Raw genomic sequence first — 20,494 nt, forward strand, 5'->3', positions numbered from 1 at the left:
TGTTTTCCTAGAACGTTTCACTGATTTTGATGATTCTTACTTGAAAGTGTGAAAATTAGAGGTAATTTCGTGATTTTTTTAATCGAGTCAATTTTAATATTTTATGTTTCTGATCAAACAGGATCCTCGGAAATATCATTTAGTTTGATATATATTTTATTTTTTAGATTTGGTCTTGAATATTGCACGTACCATCTAATAGAAGATTGGTAATTTTGCTTTATACCCTCTCTTAAGCAGCTGGTGTAACGTTAGCAAGTTAAATGTGTGTAGTGGGGATAGACATATTTTCATGGCATTTTAAAGCAGATAGGTTATTTAATTATTATAATTATATCTCAATAGCACAGGCAACGTTCGAAATGATAGGGAAATGAAATAATAGAATATTCATATTTCAAACATTTATTATAAAAACTAAACACTGTTCTTAAGAATATTATAATAATCTAATTAAATTATTTTCAAACGGTAACAAAAATATTTTCAAACGGTAACAAATGAAGACAACTTATATAAAATTAAACATACAAACAAAATAATAATCAAAAAATTAGTAATAATAATATTAAGACAAAACAAATAAGCGAATAACTATTAAATACATGTATTTTTAAACAAAATTCTAGAAAATAATAAAAATTAGAATACTTACTCATATTATAAAAAATTAAACGCAATTCTTCGGAATATTATAAAACTCTACTTAAAGTAGATTAAACAAATAAGCAAATAACTATAAAATACATGTATTTAAACAAAATTCTAGAAAATAATAAAAATTATGTTTTTTGCAGTTTAGGTCCTAAAGTGATGTCTATAATTTCTAAAGTTACCGGATCTTTAGAAACGCTGATAAACTGGTGTTGTTTTAGCTCTGTAACAAAGATTTAATAAATTATAAATTGTTCTTTCGTCTTCATATAACATAAATATAGTTTTAAATTGAAAATTGAATAAAGTAGCTTATGTGCTAATAAGAAATAATATTATAAAGTATCACTCTAGTAAATTTCTTATAGAATCAGTCACTGTTTTTGTGTGAAAGAATAACAAACATACACACTGAACAACTACCGTTTATAATATTAATAAGATGTAGTATAAACTAAACACATTAATAGACAAATGTTGAGATTAGCGCGTAAAAAAAATCCTCAGCTTTATAGAGCATTTCATTAAAGAAACGAATCTTAAATGGCGGCGCTTATCATTCCCTCTCGCTTACACGCGGCCGTACGGCATGCAAAAAAATAGAAGTAAAATCACTAAAATGTATTTGATTTTCCCTATAATAGTTTTTATCATAAATTTACAATGACAGTTATGTATTTCCGATAGTATATAATGTTTTATTGGAATTTGACAAAATATGTTCTTTGGGAAAAGTTGTTCAGTTTTATGGGTTCATTGCAAGTATTATGAGGATTTTGTTGCATTCTGTATACGTAAATACGATAATTCATATAAATACACAAGTTTGTCAATAAACAATTTGAAATAATTAATAAAATAATTATCCATTTACATTATTTTAATTTTCTTTTTAACTGACCCTACCATATGTCAGTGTCAGCTTTGGCCGCCATTGAAGATTCGTTTCTTTAATGAAACGCGTTATATAATATTAGTATAGATACTCACTAAGCAAAGAAAAGAAGCACTTAGCGGCTGTAGCCCTCGTGTGTCCCGAGAGCACGGGTCCGTGGTCCAGCAGCCGCTGCACACTGAGCGGGTGCAGGTTGCGGCGCATGCAGTGGTACACTTTGGTCATTGTGCCTTGCGTGCCCCATTCGTCGCTGGAATGTTACTTTATTATAGCCATTGAGATATACATATGGAGACGACACCGCCTACATCACTTAGGTTTTTTTTAATGGTTTTAAAGTGAAACGCATCAAATATGCCTTCGTGTGTGTTACTATATTGCACAAATAATACGGAAAAGTGCAAAGGAATAACTTTCATCGGTAAGTACCTAACTAGATAATAATTTTTAAAACTTAGTTAGAGCAAAAAAATGGCGCACAGATTTTGTTCGTGGTGTCTCCTCCATACGTAGTAATATTATCTCAATGATTATAGCACAGTTCTTTGGCATTTATTATTAATTATTATGTATATAAATTTAAATTTTAAAAGAATAGAAAAAATTCGATCACGAGGCGGGATTCGAACCAAGATCCTTTCGCGCCATTCCGGGGCGGATGCCTGACCAACTCAGCCACTCGTGACCCGCCAGAGCAATCGAATTTATTCTATTCTTTCAGTTTTATGTGTCTAAAGGAAATACCGCGCATCATCTATTGAGATGATTAACAACCATCTCAACCAACATATATTATGTAGTTACATATTACTATGTAAAATTAAATTGTAATATTGATATTTAAAAGAGCAACTATGGAGTTTCTAGCCGGTTGTTCTTCACAGATACTGCTTTCCGAATCGGTGGTAAATGTAAAAAAATGTTATGACGATTCAAAAGTGCTTTTATAGGAAGTCTAATTGAATGAATAAATGTTTGAGTTTGAATTATTATTATTATTAAAAGGTGAGGAAAATAACAATTAAAACTTTATGAATATTATTGAAAATTTTACAAATTAATATTTACTTTTTCGGTACTTCAGGCTGGTAATGTATAATATGTATTTAATTTTAAGTATGTGTTAAATGAAATCAATTCCGGTATCGCTTCTTCGCGACATTACTTGAAAATGATTCCATAGATTTAATTCATATTTTTTATGTTTAATATTTGTCCTTTGTCACAACTAAAACTCTCACGAGCCTGTGTGGCTCAAATTTAACAAAATATCCTTAGATATATTCAATCAAAATTCCTACATTATTAATAAGAAATACTGAATATGGTAATTAACTCAAAACTATCATTACCCGACTACGGCAAAGCAAAAGGAGGGTTATGATTTTGACAGGCTATGTATGTATGTATGTTTTAATTTTAACATTCCTAATTTATATTTTCGTCTATCAGTTCATATATGGCAATCTGTTTACTCTAAAATTGTAGAAAATAGTGCATTGTAAATTAATATAAACTAGCTGCTCCGCGCGGTTTCACCCCCGTGGCTCCACTCCTGTTGGTCGTAGCGTGATGATATATAGCCTATAGCCGAAAAAAATTTTCAAATCGGACCAGTAGTTCCCGAGATTACCGCGTTCAAACAAACAAACTCTTCAGCTTTATAATATTAGTATAGATTATTTTCACTTCTTTAAGAATATTTTAAAACAAACCGTATAAATCGTCCCGTGTCCGTAGTCCGTTCAGACTCTCCAAGCGACACTTTAGTTCTATCCAAACTGCCGAGCGGCGTCTCACTATCGCTAGTGTCTTTACGAGTGACTCGTGTGTTTGCTTGCGTTTGTATGTTTGTCTGCGTGTACGACTTGTCCTGCATATCGGCTAAACCGGCTGCGTGTAGAAGGTATTCTATTCGCTCAGCTGTTGGCACGTTCTCTTTATTGGCATCTGGAAGGCAAATAAAAGATATTTGATATTATTTCATTAAAATATAACAGCACATTGGTTGTGTTATAAATTATAAATAAAGTTACACAGTTAAAACTAAAACGCACTTTTTTTGAATGCACAAGAAGCGCATATACTTTGTATTATAGTAAGTACCTGTAAGAAATAATGCTATTTCTATTCTTTCCATTTACATACCTAAATCTTCTTCCATTTGAATTTTTTTACTCTCTTTAAACGAATCCTTCGCCTTAATCTTTTGGCCCATGCGCATTCTTTTGGGCTAGAATAAAAGTGTTTATAAAAAACTATGAATAATAATTTTTGAATTATTAAAATTACACATTTATTAATAACAAGTCATTGTATAGCAATCATAAAAATTCAGACACTATATTATCTATACTAATATTATAAAGCTGAAGAGTTTGTTTGTTTGAACGCGCTAATCTCGGGAACTACGGTATTAGACAGCCATTTATCGAAGAAGGCTATAATATCATCACGCTAAGTCCAACAGGAGTGGAGCACAGCTTTCCCACATATTATAATTATTACTTACAGGAGACACCATAACTTCTTCAGTTTGTATATCCGTCTGTGTTAAAGTGCGAATCCTTTGCGTCGGCAAGTCACTTATATCCATATGTTCTACAACTGTAGCATCTATTACATTAATGTCGGGAATAATTCCTGGTGGCTGTAAAATTGGCGGTTCAACATGTATGGGTTCTATCTCCTCATTTATTTTTTCTAGAGTCGAATTTCTAGTTATTCGCCGAGCCCGAGGTTCCTGTAATTCAAATTTATATTTTTCGTAATACGAATAGTAATCTTATATATAAAAATGAATCGCAAAATGTGTTGGTAAGCGCATAACTCGAGAACGGCTGAACCGATTTCGATAATTCTTTTTTTATTATATTCCTTGAAGTACGAGGATGGTTCTTATGTAGAGAAAACGTAAATATTATGTACCACGGGCGAAGCCGGGGCGGACCGCTAGTACTTAATACATTTACTTAATACATTACATGCATTTCTAGAACTGTTTTATGGTACGATTTTTGTTTTCACTTTAATAAGCATAATGTCTTACTAAGTATAAACCATAAGATGATAAAGAATAATCGAGACGAAAATAAACTTCAAGAATGTCTCATAAAAAAAGTTATTGAAGTGAAACTTCTTTATCGGGGTTGGACAAACATTTAGTGTAACATTTTTGCGTTACGCCGTACGCGTGACATTTTTGCGTTACGCCATACTTGTGACATTTTTAAGGTCATAAAGAAGTTTCACTTCTAACGTGTGTACTCTACGTGTGTACACGCATACATTTTTTTTTAATTTTCAAATGTATCAACATTAAACTAACTTCAATTTCCACCTCTGGGGCAAAATGCCTCTTCCCATGGCCCAAGTTCCTCAGATACATTCTCCTCAAAGTGAGTCCAAGATTACTGCGCACTTTATGTCCCACACAAGTTGGACGTTCTAACAATTGATTTGCCGGTACGTGGATAACGTCATAGATCATTACCTGGTAATAATATAAATTAATTAATTTAAATCTATATCTTAATACTATTATAAAGGCGAAAGTTTGTAAGTATGGACACAGACTAATAATAATATACTAGGTATGGATGTATGGATGTTTGTTACTCTTTCACGTAAAAACTACTGAACCGATTACAATGAAATTTAGCACACATATATAGGGTAACTTGGATTAACACATAGGATAGGTTTTATCCCGGAAATCCCACGGGAACGGGAACTATGCGGGTTTTCCTTTGAAAACGCGGGCGAAGCCGCGGGCGGAAATCTAGTACATATATAAAACTCAAAGGTGACTGATATAGTGATCTATCAACGCACAGCCCAAACCACTGGACGTATCGGGCTGAAATTTGGCAGCAGGTAGATGTTAAGACGTAGGCATCCGCTAAGAAAGGATTTTAGAAAATTCATCCCCTAAAGGGGTAAAATAGGGGATGAAAGTTTGTACGATGAAAATTTATCTTTTCCACGCAGGCGAAGCTGCGGGCAACAGCTAGTAAAATATAAAGATTGTAGAATGAATATGCTAGTTTTTATTTCGTGAAAAATTCAAGTAGTTGCAGTGTGTTTGCTATCATAAATTACTTTCTCATTTGTTTTTATTACGATTAGTAAACGTTGCTACAATCGAAAAGAGACTTTTCTAATAAGAATCTTCGACTGTGATAATTTAAGAACTTCTTAAGATTTTGTAAATTCTACAATAACTTTTATTAAAGTACTAAAAAGATATAATTAACAAAAAACTGTACCTCACTTATCTCCACATTGTTGTCAGCGATACGCGATCTTATATAATCAGTACTCAATTTCGTCTTTCTGTCGATTTTTAGTTTTGTTGGCTTGCGCTTCTTCGCCAATCGTTCTTGTTCCAATTCCTTGAAATGGTGCAAATCTTTTTATAATATCACTATTCGATTCAGACGAAATCAATATTGTTATGAAATAACATGTTTTATTGAGGGTAGTAAAAAAAATGGAGATTGCAAACTACCGTCAATAAAATTAAGAATTGTAGGCAACTAAAAACAAACAAGGGCTTCGGTTTCTCAGTAATTTTTTTTTTTTGTGTTGAATTGAAAACTTGCCTGTAGCGAAAAGAAAATACATAAACCACATTTTCTTTCTCAATTTAATTTCGTAACTTGATAAAATATATTATTTATTTAACTAAAAGTGGATCGTATGAAGTAGGTAATTATGTTTCATATTTCAAACAGAACACTATTGAGACTTAAAAATTATAAAATTTGTATATTGTCTATAAATAAGTAAGTTAAAATCATTACTTCCAAAGCGATTTCCTCCAGGGACAAGTTTGGCCTTTGCTCCTGTGGTATTTGTTCTGAAATCGGTTCTTCGACTTGCATATATTTATCAACGTCAGCTTGCCTAATGAATTAAAAATAAAAATAGAATTGATTTTTTATTTCATACATTGTCTATTATGCCTAACGACTACTAATTTTAATACAAAAAAAAATCTACGGCGGCAGAGAGTTAGGGTTTAAAATCCCTAATTCATCTTTTAGTACTCAATTCACTATATCATGTATTTTTTCTTGTCTTGGTATGTTCATTGTAAATATTGTTATAGATAAATGATATTTATGCCATTTTGCACAAATCTTCAACGATTTCATATTTAAATACTTTCCACAGAACTTTCTTCCAAAAAATCTGATTACTAAATCTACACGATAATAATAAAAAAGCAAAGGTACCTGTACTCACCAAACAAAATATAGAAAAAAAATATAAGCATTACCTTGGAAACTGGGATTTCTAAATGGGATAGATATTTTGGTTATATGGAAAATATAATGTTAACTAACGTTTGTTGGGGAGCAGACAATTCAGGAGGCGGGATTTCGGATATTTCAGATATTTCTGTAGGAAAATGTTATGTGAGAATGGATTATGGATTTAAGAAAAAATACTTTATAATTTATATGGAAATCTCATTACCTTTATCAAAATCGCCGACTGTACGCAGCTCTCCTCCCATTGCTAGTATATGAAAGAAAACAGAGATTTAAAAATTAAGTCAGAATTAAGAGACGCTTTTTTTTCTTATATATACATATAAATATTTTATTGAAATACAAAAAATTGTAATGCAGTTCTCCTCTTTATTTCATTGCGTTAAATCGCAATATTCATTCAAAGTGAAAAATTGTGATGCTCTGTACATATTATCAAAACATTAACATTCATGGCACATGGGTTAATCAATTTAAAATCATTCAACAATTGATCATACATTTCCCCAAGACAGACAAATTGTGTTCCGATATCCGCTCCATAGCCGCGGCGTGTGCGACCAGGCGCGACTTGTCGTGCGACTTATCGTGCGACTTGTCGTGCGACTTGTCCGACAGGTCCAGTCGTATGTCGAGCGCGCTGGTCGCAGCGGTCGCGTCGCGCGCTAACATCATCTCTAGTGTTCGATCCGATACCGTCAGGAGTTGTTGGTTCGGTTGGAGTTCGCCGAAACCGTCCTGGAATATAATGTATTAAGTATTTAATATCCATACTAATATTATAAATGCGAAAGTAACTCTGTCTGTCTGTCTGTTACTCAATCACGCCTTAACTACTGCACCAATTTGCATGAAATTTGAGAGAATTTTTCGAGAAAGGACATAGGATAGGTTTTATCCCGGAAATCCTACGGGAACGAGTTTTTCTTTGAAAACGCGGGCGAAGCCGCGGGCGGAAAGCTAGTTAATTATAAATGAGAAATAGTTTTTAAGTAAACTGGAAGGTATAAATTCAAAACCTATCCTACTAATATTATAAATGCGAAAGTTTGTGAGGATGGATGTATGTGTATGTTTAAGTGTGTATGTTTGTTACTCTTTCACGCAAAAACTACTGAACCTGAAATTTAATTTAGCACACATATAAAGGATCACATAGGATAGGTTTTATCTCAGAAATCCCACGGGATCGGGAACTATGCTGGATTTTCTTTGAAAACTCGGGCGAAGCCGCGGGCGGAAAGCTAGTAGAAGATACATTTTAAATAATTTTAGTTCACCTGGAAAAGTTAAAATGAACACAAAAAATCCAAACACTGAAAATGGTAGTGTGATAGATCCCTAGTTGCTGGTCTTGTGGATGATTTTCATCCAGGATGAATTTTCAAGGATATTCAAATAACCTCCACTGTTGTCAACAGAAAACAGTGGAGGTTTGTCTATTACTATTTTTGCAGAGGGAGTCCAATATAATTTAAGGCATGGCATGCTTTGGCTATGCATAAAAGCAGCCCCACTTAAAAAAAAGATAGATGGCGCGATATTCAATTTAATATGGTTGTGCCCTTTTTTTCATCAAAGGACATTAATTAATATTATGCTACAACATGCAAATATAAAATAATTTTGTTTCTTTTGACTAGATGTCATGTGAATCAAGGATAGTATTTGGTGGTGACTTTTATTTAATTAATCATTTTATAGAAATGTATAAAAAAGGATAACAATGATAATACTTACATCAATGGGTCTATTTTCAGGTAAAGTTGGCTCTCTAAGAGTTATATCCTCAACATGAGCAACTATATTTCCACTATTCTGTAAACAATAATATTAAATATGACATTAGATATAATTTATTATCATAACATTCATTTGACTGTCCTTTCTATAAATAAATTCTAAATATACATAAAGTATAAACATATTTTTCTGCATGCTGCCACAGATTGGATTTAGCTGTACATATTATATTCATTTTAATTGTAAATAGTGACTTCATGTCTTAATGAGAATAAATGTCTTTAAACCTTAATTGTAAATATGTATCAAGTATTTATGTGTATAAATGTGTAGTGAAAATTATAATATTATTATATACTTACATCCAATTCAATGCAACATAAATTATTCGAGAATAGAGAGCATCTCCATAAATTTAATATTAAATTATTTACAAACATAATATTTTATGTACCTGAATGAGTTCTAAAACTCTTTGTTCATCGGGTTGTTCCTCAAATACTAGTCTAGGAATTTGATTACGATGGGAATCATGAGGTCTCTGTTCATGGGGAGACCTTTAAAAATAATATATTATACTTATATACCTATTCACATTGTAAACAATTTTTAAATATCATACTATTATCAACATGATATAAAATTACCACAATGGAGTACATAATGAAAACATTACCTTTTGTGAGTAGATTTCATAGCAAGTGCATTAATCATACAAAGATCACCTACAAACAATAGAATCTGTTAGATATACAATCATACTGCTTAATTAAATTACATAAACATGATCAAATTCATAAATGAAACAAAACATTACATACAAATTTTGATATTGATGATAAACAATAGCCCAATAACAATTTTGTGAATCTTTAGTCTCTGATTTATTTTAAAGAAACTGCTTGAAATAATGTTTAAAATATTAATGGTACTGACCTACGAAATCAGTTACTTTTCTTTGATATACGCGGACTAAACCTCGCAGAAGTTGGGAACTTAATCGAAGGGAAAATCTGTTCGAGGGACGGCCAGACTCCTGTACTATGACTTCTAGTAAATCCTGACTGAAATGGTTCATTATAAAGTAAAGATAGTTGTGCTACTTTATGTTATTTATCATATTACATGTAATTGAATATATTATTCTTACCATATATCTCTTATATCTTGAGACCAGAGCTGGCGTTGCCTAATAGCGGCAAAACGAAGTGGCCAAGAATCGGCGACCCAACATAAATAAAATCTACCTCCTCGTCTCAGAGATTCCTCAGGATAAAACATGTTCAAAACAATTTATATAGGACGACTTTAAATAATAAGAGAGAAATAGAATTAGGTAAAAACAAAATTATCCAAAAGAACTAATTTCACAAACGAATACAACTCGCATCTAAAATTCAAACCATTGATATCAAAAAATAAAAAACTATTGCCAGTATCGCAAGTGTAAATTACCCGAAAAATCGATTTAAAATAATATGTACGGTTAACATAAAGGAATCACCGTCAAAGTTTTATTGTTAACGGAGCAAGGCAAACTAAAAAATACTTTAGTTAATTGATATTAACAAATAAAAAGTTATTATTAAACTATATTATTAGGTATTCTAACGTCTCACTGTATATTAAGTTTCTGAAAATAGTACAAACCAAAATAAAATGGCAGCACTTATGAAAATGGCGCGAAAGAGGAAATTGTTTTCCCGCCATAAACCACAGATTAGTAATGTAAAGGTATTTTACCTACTCTTTAAACAGATAATATAGAAAACACGTCAACTTCCACAAGTACGTCCACAGAGTACGTCGGTCCTCGGCAGGTACATAAGTAAAAATCGTAAAAACACAATATTATTTTGTGGTTCGTTGGATTTATCTCTTGTATCAGAATAATCATAGAAATTGGATATAATATTTAAATTTCTCTATTAGCACCATGCTAATTTGTATTGTATTTTAGGAATTGCAAAAAAAAAAAAACTAAAATACATATAATTTATTTTTTTTATTAAAACTAAATTAAATTCTACATGGATTAAAATTAAAACTATATTAACAAGGGGTAAAATATAGAAATAACCAGTTATTTGGTGCTTTAATGGAGACATGATATTTACATTTAATTGTAAACATTCATATGAGATGATCTATTCATACAAGTATGTCTAAAAAAAAGTGTGTGACAATTTTGAGAGAAGGATTATTATATAATTATGTTATCAGAATGGATTTTCTTTAAATATTAATTAATGTAATTTTTGTACTCCAAATGAAAAAAAATATCCAGGTATTACAATACAAATTACTTACAAAAAAAATTATTCAATAGTTTCCTTTGAAATAACATTCATTAAGCCCTTACAGATGTATAAATGCCTTATTTCAATTCATTTGTAATTACAACCATTATGATTTAAAGTTTTACTGCCAACAAACTAGGTGATTTACAAACAATGTCACTCTGACCAATTTATAAGGAATACTCAAACGGTTTTCCATTTGCTTCAAAGGCCTGCTGAAGTCTTTGCAAGGTTGTTTTATTCAAATGCTCATTGGTTATACCAAATTTGTATGCATCATCTAATACTGTTTTTGCTTCATCAATTTTATTTTCGACTATGTGTAAATTAATTAATCTTGAATAGGCATTCCCGACAGTTGAAAGTGGCAATTTGGTGTTAGTTTTTAAGTAGTGAATTAAATCTTGAATTTGTTTAGGATTACGTTGTAAATGGCTCTCTTGAAGCAATCTTCTAAAAACTACCACTTCAGAGTTCTTTAAATATTTATCCCAAAACATTTGTGCTTCTGTCGTCTTTCCAGCGAGTAAATATTCCATCCACAATAAGTTTGCTGGTAAATATATACCTTTACTTGCTGCAATGTCGGCAATTTTCTGACCTGTAAAGAAATATTATCATACTATAAAATTTCTGGTTATGAAAATAATGTCTTTGTTTTTATAAAATAGCACTGCCGATTTCAGGTTCATTTATTTAAGTAGGCATTATATTTTTTACTATTTTATAAGAGAATACACGGCCAATTATAAAAATTACTTTGATTTAAATATTCTGTACTTATTATAATATCCTTAAGCTTTAAGGTTTATAGATTGTTTATGGAAAGCAAGATTATTATAGAAAACATAGAACTTACATTTTTCAGCTAACACTGGGCTTTTTACAGCTTCTGCCAGTGTTGTGCTTCTAGGGAATCTAACTAAAACCTGTTTCAAGTCTTCGTCATTATTTGCTGCTTTAGCTGCAACTAGCAAATTCTCTAAGTGCTGTTCTCCTGATCCTTTATGGAAAATGGCTTGAGTTAATTTGTCGTCGTAAGTGATAAGTTTATGCATCGAGTTGTCAATATATTTCCCCAATCTTTCAATCTGTTCCACATTTCCTTCTAAAGCTAGGTTTTTAAGCAGATATTTTAAGACTGTATACTTAGGCGTTGAACCACTCTGAATTGAATTAATGGTTTGATCCATAGCCTGTGTATATAAACCAGATTGCACTAATTTTTCTATGTCTTCTGTCACTTGTTTTTTTGAGGGTTTCACAGGCTCAACTACTTTCTTTACAGAGCTTTCTTTTTTGGTTTTTTGGACATTATTTTGTTGAGGTATGATGAATGGAACTTCCATATTCTTTGATTGGAGATGATTTCCGAGATAAACTAGGAAATCGTCAGTGGGAATTTCACCCTCTTCTTGTAGTATGGTCCACAAGCCCAGAGCTTTTTCAGTTTCATCTGCCTTGCAGTATGTTATGAGTAAATGATAGAATATATTTGACCGATCAACAATTGACAAGTCCTTTGTTGCTTCCAATAATCCCTCAAGATATTCCGATTTGCCTTCCTGTTAACGAGAAAAATATATAAATTAATAAGAGGATCCTGATACAAGTGGAGTTAAATTATAAACACACATAATATGTTACGGTGTACTTTTGCAGGTATTTTTTTTTATAATTACCTCTACATATCTCTCACAAGCTTCATTAAGTCTTCTTTGTCGTGTCAGAAGACCAGGCGTTTCTAATATGCGGCGCGCTTGTCTCAATCGTCCACATTCGACGAATGCTAATACCAAATCGTGCAGAATATTAATTTCACCGTGGATCTGTTGACACATAAAATAATTAAGACAAATTAAATGAGTAAGAGTAACTGTAATTGGATTATATAGACTAACAATAATACTGGGGAGGTGCTTGAACATAAAAAAAAATATGTTCTAATTCCAGGTTAATCTGGATGAACCGGGGACAAGCAGCTAGTTTTGTATTGATGTTGTATTAAAGTTAAGGACTGAACTATGCAAAATATAATAATCGATATAGCACTCCCATAGAAAATTTTTATGATATGCGGAAACCTAGTTGCTATATAATAAGCAATTTGTATAAATAGATAAATTAAATTAAGTGGGCGTGGGCAGCTATTTTAAGTTTTTACGGTGTTCATCGTAATATAAGTTAACTAACACTTTTTTGTTCAAAATAAAGAATTATTGAATTTTGAATTGTACATTATTTTACCTGTGTACTTAAATCAGCAAGCCATTGCAGTTTATTAGCATCTTCCTTCAGTATAAGAGTTTTCATCAACTCTCCCTTCCATGGCGTGCTTCTATATTGATTGCAACAATTTTCAAATTCACTCAGTGCTCCTTCAAGATCATCTCTTAAGATGTGCACTTTAATACTAGGTCCCAGTAATACATTTGATGGGGCAACATAGTTGTATTTAATCAGTGTTTCTGTAAGTTCTTTTACCTGAAATATATTAATTAATTTAGAACAGTATACTTTTAAACAATTAATAATACTTAAAGAGACTATAAAATATAACAAAAGAAATTACCTTCGTCACATCCTTTTCTTCAGCTAATGTGTTTAACATTTGCCAGCATTTTGCATTCAAGACAAAGTTTGAGCTGACATCATCTTCTGGCTTTTCATCTTTAAGAAATTGTAAAGCCTCATCATATTTATTCTGTTTGATTAGTGCAGTTGCAATCAACACCTTTTTGTATCTATTTATTACAAAATTGGGATCCTTTTCCTTTATTAATTCTCCAATATTTTTAGCCTTTACAACTTCTCCATTTTCTGCATAAAACTCATAAAGCCTGGTTAGAGTTGCCATAGTTAATTCAAAATTAGAAGCCTTCAATTCTTCAAGGTACTGATCCAACCTTTCATTTTTATTTTCATCCATATAAGCCAGAAGTAACTGCTTCTGCAACTTTGTAATATTGTTTCCTTTTTCTTTGTTCTTGGTTATTAAACTTTCTATTTTTTCTGATGTTAATTTGGTATTATTACCCATTTTCTTTGATGTTAACGGAGCATATTCAAGATCGGGAGATGTAAGTTTGGACAAAATTTGCGAAATATTCGTGGTCATTTCATTGCCTAGGTACTGCTCTATCTCTTCTGCAGATTGGACACTAATGCGAAGTCCTTTTTCAAGCACAGATTGCAAAAGCTTTTCATTCAGGGCTGTTTCCTTTAAATATTTGACTGCATTTTTAATGACACGTCCCACTTCACCACTTAAATCATTAACAGGTGAAACATCTGCTGCAGATTCTTCCTCTGCTTGAAATTGTGGGTTGTTACTAATAACATGAAGAATTTTTACAAAAGAGTCAATGTCTTTTGTTTTACTCAATGCATTGGTAAGCGGTTGTGCTACAATTGAGAACCCTCCCCTGGGTTGATACTGTAGTGCCACATTTGCTGCCTCCTTTATTCGGCCAAGTCGCAATAATTCTACAATCAAATTTCTGGCACCATGGAAAACTGGTATATTAGCAATTTGTAGTTTCAAAATAACATTTTGTGGATTATCTTTCTTCATAAGGTATGGGATGACATAGTCTCTGAGTGTTTCCCCACTGGGAGTAATGTTTTCACTTGTCATATCACGTAAGATTTGTAATAGCCCTTCCTCATCTCCCTCTTTGCCCTTTTTTACTAGAAGAGGCCAGTAGAAGTGCTGTCGAAGTTCAAAGCCTTCTGCTTTTAGTTCCTTTAATAACTTCTGTGCAACTTCTGCATGTCCAAGCTGTAGTGACATTTCAGCTGCAATATAAACAGCTCTCGGAACCAAACCTTCTTCTTGTAATTCTTTACATGATGCAATAATAGAATCAGCCGGTCTGTTTAATTTTACTAGATGTTTTACATAGAAAGCCCCTTTGAACATGGTCTCATCCACATTAGAAGATTTAGGCATTGTTCTCATTACTTTTTTTGCAGTACTATCACAACCTCTATTTAACAGCTTGTAAATTAGGTGACAGACTTCCTGATTATAGCCAATACTTTTATGTAAGTGTGGGAATATTTCTTCTACCTTGTCATCGTGGCCACCAACTGCCATATGTTCAATAATTTCTAACAGATCCTGGAATATATAAAAAAAGATGTTATATTGATTGTTACATAGTTTACTAACACACACTTTAAACAATATATGGCTTACCCTATCAGACAACATAGATTCTTTGTCATCTGCGAGTGCAATTATTTTTTTCACATTTTCAATGTCACCTTGTTTTGCATAACCACATGCTAATAATGTGTAGGTACGGTTAGAGGGTGTGAGGCCCGCACCTGACATAGTTTCTAACACAGCCTTAGCCCCATCAGTATCACCATGGAAAGCATGGCCCATGACTAACGCATTGAGAACAGGTTCAGAAACTGGAATGTTAAGTTCCCTCATTTTCTCAAGAACCCTAGTTGCACCTTCAACATCACCTTCTTGGCAATAACGCCACATTAATCTTTGGTATGTTACTCTGAAATTATAGGTAAACATAGTGAGCATACAAAGATTTGTGAAGGAATGGACTTCAATCAGAATTACATATACTAAATGGAATTTAATGAGATTCTATCTGGAAATTAAAATAAAGATATATTTATTAAGAATAATTATAACACATTAATTATAGCAAATCCAAAATGACTTACATTCTACTATAATATTTTAGTTCTCATAATTACCTATTGGGTTGCAAGCCTTTCTTTTCCATTTCTTCTAGAAATTTAGCAGGCGAGAAGGGGTGTTCATTCTCCAAATAGACCCGTAGGAGTGCATTGTAATGTGAGACATCCATAGGGACACCCCTCTCTGTTAATACATTCCATATCTTTTGAACCAAGAGAGTTCTTTGCTCAGGAAGTTCTTCAGGAACTAGTTCACCTTTATAAAAAAGATTGATAACATTTATTATTTAAGCCTAGCTCTTGTATTGTTTCAAACTATTTCATGAAATCATGACTTCACTTTATAATATGTGGATATCACTCTTCCACACAATTTCATCCAGATCTGAACTGTCGTTTTTGTATAGATGAACAACAAGAAGCTTCCATCCATCCACTCTGCGAAACTTCTATGCTTATTTAGTAGTATTTGTCTGATAGTATTCAGGTCTGTTTAAATTTGCATTACCTTCAAAGTAGACCACTCGAATAGGAAAACTAATATATTATACTACTTACCACAACACCTTATCACTAGCAATGATTGGGAACTCGTAATATCATTTTTCGCTCGAATCTCATCAAATACTTCGTCAATATCTTTTTTTGATATCCGTCCATATCTTCTCACTTCAGAATCAAGCCTTTGGAGTAAAGGCTCAAGATTTTCTGTTTTCTTTGATGTAGCATAATCTCGTAAAATGATACTAAAATATGAAAATGATAACTAAATATGAAATTGCTCTTACAACCACTAGATAAATTCTTGAAACTAAAAGCTATAATAAGCATGTTGTTTCAATACATACCTGTTAGAAGCACATATCGATTTAGGATTGATCAGAGAATTTGCTTCTGCTGTTTTAGCAGAGTTAAGTATGAGGGTTCTTGCCGCACCAGTGAAATACCGCACAAATTTGGTCGACCGTAGTAAAGAGGACATTTTTAGGCAACCTATTTACTGAACAATCATTAAATTATTTAATAATTATGTTATATAAACTCGTTTATCCTAACTTATACTTAAAAACTCCTGCAAAAAGGAGATACAAAATTTTCAATTTGAGGTTATAACTATTATGTCACATATGACTTATGGAATGAACATAGATTTAGGCATAGACTAGAAAGTAATTTTTTTTTTTTAATAATAAGTCAATAAAATTAACATTTAAATTTAACTAATTTTAAAACTGAAATTTTATGCTCACCTAAGGTAATTTTATTATTTTATACTTACTAGTCGTATTTTTTCAATCTTATAAGATTCAGTTTGAATTTTAAAATTCTACTGTGAAAACAGCTTCCTTTTTGTAAATTCTAAAATATTGAATCTAATCTAAAATGTACAATATATTTCGCAGTCACCGCAGATAGAACTATTAAAATTCTATACTTACAAATATATTATATTATATAGGTATACATTATTGTTTATTAATTTTAAATTTTATATAATATTTCCCTTTTCCTAGGTGTTAATCTACTCTAAGTACATAACACAGAGCAAGTTATATAGTAGTTAGTACATAATCATGGAAATATAATTATTATATTATACTTCGTGTCTATAATATTATTTCCGTCACGTATATACATAATGTATTTTATTCTTTGTTCAAAAGTACTATTTTTTGTATTAAGTCTATTTTTATGTATTGGCAACACCTTTTACAATTTACATCTTTTTGTGTACACTATAAAAAATTCCTCCGTTTCAAGACGAATAATCATTAATCGTCGATGATAACGACTAGAATCAATATATATAAAAGTACTCTGTGACTAGAATACTCCATTCTATATTACTTGCTCTGTGCTCCATTCTGTGACTCCATTGAAAATCTATTTTTATTACAATTACATTAGTTTTAAATTGCTTTGATAAATTGATGACGCAAATTGACTTGTATATTTTATGACTGCGATAGTGGATTCGCACTTTGCAGAGTTTGAAGTCTACAATACGTCGAACTGAGTCAAACGTATAACCGGTTCGTCATTTTATCGTGATCTGCCGGCAGATAATTTCCTGTATCTACGGGATTCAACATTGATTTCAATTTTTCGGCAAGAAGAGATCAAAAATATTAAAATGGTATGTATTAATTTTTCTAACTCCAGTGACATTCACTTGACCTTTAAATACTATTCTGGAATATTTAAAAAATGATACAATTACCTACCTGCATAGATACTAGTCCAAAATTGTCATGAACTTTGAATTTCGATGCTCTACTGTTGACTGATACTAACCAGTTTTAGTAATTGAAAACGATTATCAATAGATATATTGATAATGTTTTATCACTAAAAAATGCCCAGTAATTACTCAATATTGCCTTTACAATGTCCTTTTTATGTTGCGGTAGTCGCAAATCTAAAACTTCGGAACCTGTTGTTTTGGCTGAAACTATGGTAACATTCAAAATTTTCCAATAAGAATCTTATTTCGTAAACTACAACTTTTGTTTAAGCAAATATTAATGTTTACGTTTTTATTTTCAGGCTGCACCAATTAAAGTTGTTGTCACTGGGGCAGCAGGACAAATTGCCTACTCTCTTCTTTATCAAATTGCATCAGGTGCTGTTTTCGGACCTGAACAACCTGTCTTTCTTCACCTTCTTGATATCGCCCCAATGATGGGTGTACTTGAAGGTGTTGTCATGGAGTTAGCCGATTGTGCTCTGCCGCTCCTTGTTGGAGTTCTTCCTACTGCCAATCCTGAAGAAGCATTTAAGGATGTAGCTGCTGCATTTTTAGTAGGCGCTATGCCAAGGAAAGAGGGTATGGAGAGAAAGGACCTTCTGTCTGCCAATGTACGCATTTTCAAAGAACAGGGACAAGCTTTAGACAAAGTTGCCCGTAAAGATGTTAAAGTGCTGGTTGTTGGTAACCCAGCGAACACGAATGCTTTGATTTGTTCCAAATATGCACCATCCATTCCTAAAGAAAACTTCACTGCTATGACCCGTCTCGATCAAAACCGTGCCCAGGCTCAACTGGCTGCTAAATTGGGTGTAAGAGTACAAGACGTGAAGAATGTTATTATTTGGGGTAACCACTCTTCCACACAATTTCCGGATGCATCAAATGCTGTAGTCAACATTGGTGGTGTTGAAAAGTCAGTCCCAGCAGCTATCAATGATGATGAGTTTTTGAAGAGCGCATTTGTATCAACAGTACAGAAACGTGGCGCTGCAGTGATTGCAGCCAGGAAAATGTCATCTGCTTTGTCGGCAGCTAAAGCTGCATCAGACCACATGAGGGATTGGTTCTTGGGCACTGGTAACCGTTGGGTCAGTATGGGTGTTGTTTCTGATGGATCCTATGGAACACCCCGAGACGTTGTATTCTCCTTCCCTGTCACAGTCAGCAATGGAAAATGGAAGATTGTCGAGGGACTAACAATCTCAGACTTTGCCCGTAAGATGCTCGATGTGACTGGAAAGGAGTTAGATGAGGAAAAGACCGATGCCTTGGAAGTATGCAAGTAAATATCATAAGATTAGTCATAGGGAGAATTTAAAGAGATTTTGTTGATATTATTGGCAATAAAATTGTTACGTTTTTACAAGTTTCAGTTTATTTGTAATCTCACAAAACTTATCTGCTGTATTTAATTGTTATAAAACATTTAGTAGGTATTAAGATATCAATATATGTTATCTAGAGACTAATAAATGTAATTCACATTTTACCAGCTTCTTTATTATTTGAAAATATTTTTACTTATTGTTATTACATACATAAGCGAACTCATTAGCTGTTATTATGTAAGTAATAATCATTATTTTGTGATAAATATCCCCATACACAGGTTAAGTGGTTATCTGAAATCAGAAAAAAGTTATCACGCTTGCCTTGAGTGTTGTGATAGTGAATTACGTCACATTATAAACATTAAATATTTATTAGATCGAATTTTTTACGAAATTGTGACGTAAATTAAATAAGATATAGCAGTCTATAAGCTATACTTTTAGGTTAGAGGTTACGTTAATTATAATTACCAACAACAATAGTGTATTTAACCTCTTTCGTTACATCAAAAATTATATTTAGGTGATTATTACTTTATAGTTACCTTAGAGTAAATAATTCCATGTTATTCTCAAAATTTTGATCCAAGTAAATTCTAATTGACTATGAATAATTATTGGATGTAACTAGATACAATAGGTAATTCAACTAGGTATCCTACCTACGTAGTGCAAAAGGTTTTTAATTAAATACCTATAAGCGTCCATGCCTATAAGGTTTAATCGAAGTCAATTATTGTAAAATGCCTACAGTAATTATTTTAATTTTGGTACCAACTTCAATAGAGTAGGTATCACATTCTTTATGGCAAGACCAAAGACGCATTTGAATCACTCTGAAGCTTATAAGTTCTAATAGATGGCGCCAAATTTAATTTTCTTTGACCATGCGCGCATAGCCGCGGGCAATTATAGGTAGCTTGTAATTTGTTTAGTTATTTTTTCACATCGCATCAGAGCGATTTATCATATGATTTTTATGTATGGGAATAGGATTCTAGTCATAACTGATATCTAAGACTGGGCTTCTTTTTACCGCTGTAGCTGTGAAACATCTCATTTTCATGGAAATTTCCCTCATAGTTACGGGAGTAAAGAGAGTGCCTAACTAACAATAAAAAATTATTAATTCTATGGTACTTAGGATTCCTATTACTTAAAGGATAGAAGGTAACGAAAAAAAAAACGATTTTGTTTTTTAGTAAGTAAATTTATTTACTCCAAATCACCATTCATTTTAAAATAAATTATTTAAGTAATTTATATCAACATTCATAACTACAGTCGCCACACTTTGAGGAAAGACTGTCTGCACATTATTTATCAGATAATGAGAGTCTTTAAGCATTCATATTACCACACATAATATT

General features: G+C 32.1%; 2 protein-coding genes and 1 pseudogene across 3 annotated transcripts; 1 reads left to right on the top strand and 2 right to left on the bottom strand.

The window, feature by feature from the left end:
* Nucleotides 1-565: 565 nt before the first annotated feature.
* On the bottom strand, nt 566-9,984 carry LOC149909117 (uncharacterized; annotated as a pseudogene). Its single transcript, XR_016458638.1, has 15 exons — nt 9,722-9,984; nt 9,508-9,635; nt 9,248-9,296; nt 9,026-9,128; nt 8,569-8,646; nt 7,329-7,566; nt 7,034-7,075; nt 6,355-6,457; nt 5,818-5,943; nt 4,878-5,042; nt 4,062-4,292; nt 3,698-3,782; nt 3,265-3,499; nt 1,645-1,799; nt 566-877 (listed from the first exon to the last, which is right to left on the bottom strand). The product of XR_016458638.1 is annotated as an uncharacterized LOC149909117 (transcript).
* A 583-nt stretch (nt 9,985-10,567) lies between these two features.
* bsf (bicoid stability factor) lies at nt 10,568-16,681 on the bottom strand. The gene is made up of 9 exons (XM_090101366.1): nt 16,391-16,681; nt 16,101-16,288; nt 15,600-15,798; nt 15,073-15,391; nt 13,444-14,994; nt 13,119-13,355; nt 12,554-12,700; nt 11,731-12,436; nt 10,568-11,472 (listed from the first exon to the last, which is right to left on the bottom strand). The coding sequence occupies exons 1-9, from the start codon at nt 16,522-16,524 to the stop codon at nt 11,042-11,044; spliced, it is 3,912 nt and encodes a 1,303-aa protein (XP_089957492.1). The 5' UTR covers nt 16,525-16,681; the 3' UTR covers nt 10,568-11,041.
* Nucleotides 16,682-17,406: 725 nt separating this feature from the next.
* Nucleotides 17,407-19,282, top strand: Mdh1 (malate dehydrogenase 1). The gene is made up of 2 exons (XM_090101367.1): nt 17,407-17,679; nt 18,090-19,282. Exons 1-2 carry the CDS (start codon nt 17,677-17,679, stop codon nt 19,077-19,079), a joined length of 993 nt encoding a protein of 330 aa, XP_089957493.1. The 5' UTR covers nt 17,407-17,676; the 3' UTR covers nt 19,080-19,282.
* Nucleotides 19,283-20,494: the final 1,212 nt, after the last annotated feature.

The sequence above is a fragment of the Colias eurytheme genome, chromosome 4, assembly GCF_061535395.1.
Source record: "Colias eurytheme isolate Ceu_HAF_F1 chromosome 4, ilColEury1 Martin Lab GWU primary, whole genome shotgun sequence".
NCBI classification, from domain to species: Eukaryota; Metazoa; Arthropoda; class Insecta; order Lepidoptera; family Pieridae; genus Colias; species Colias eurytheme.

What these genes read in the sequence shown, in the direction of transcription:
- bsf (XM_090101366.1), bottom strand. Translation starts at nt 16,524, where the DNA reads ATGTCCTCTTTACTACGGTCGACCAAATTTGTGCGGTATTTCACTGGT. An exon ending in GCTAGTGATAAGGTGTTGTG is followed by an intron (nt 15,799 to 16,100) that starts GTAAGTAGTATA and finishes TTTTTTATAAAG; the next exon opens with GTGAACTAGTTCCTGAAGAA. An exon ending in AATCTATGTTGTCTGATAGG is followed by an intron (nt 14,995 to 15,072) that starts GTAAGCCATATA and finishes TATATATTCCAG; the next exon opens with GATCTGTTAGAAATTATTGA.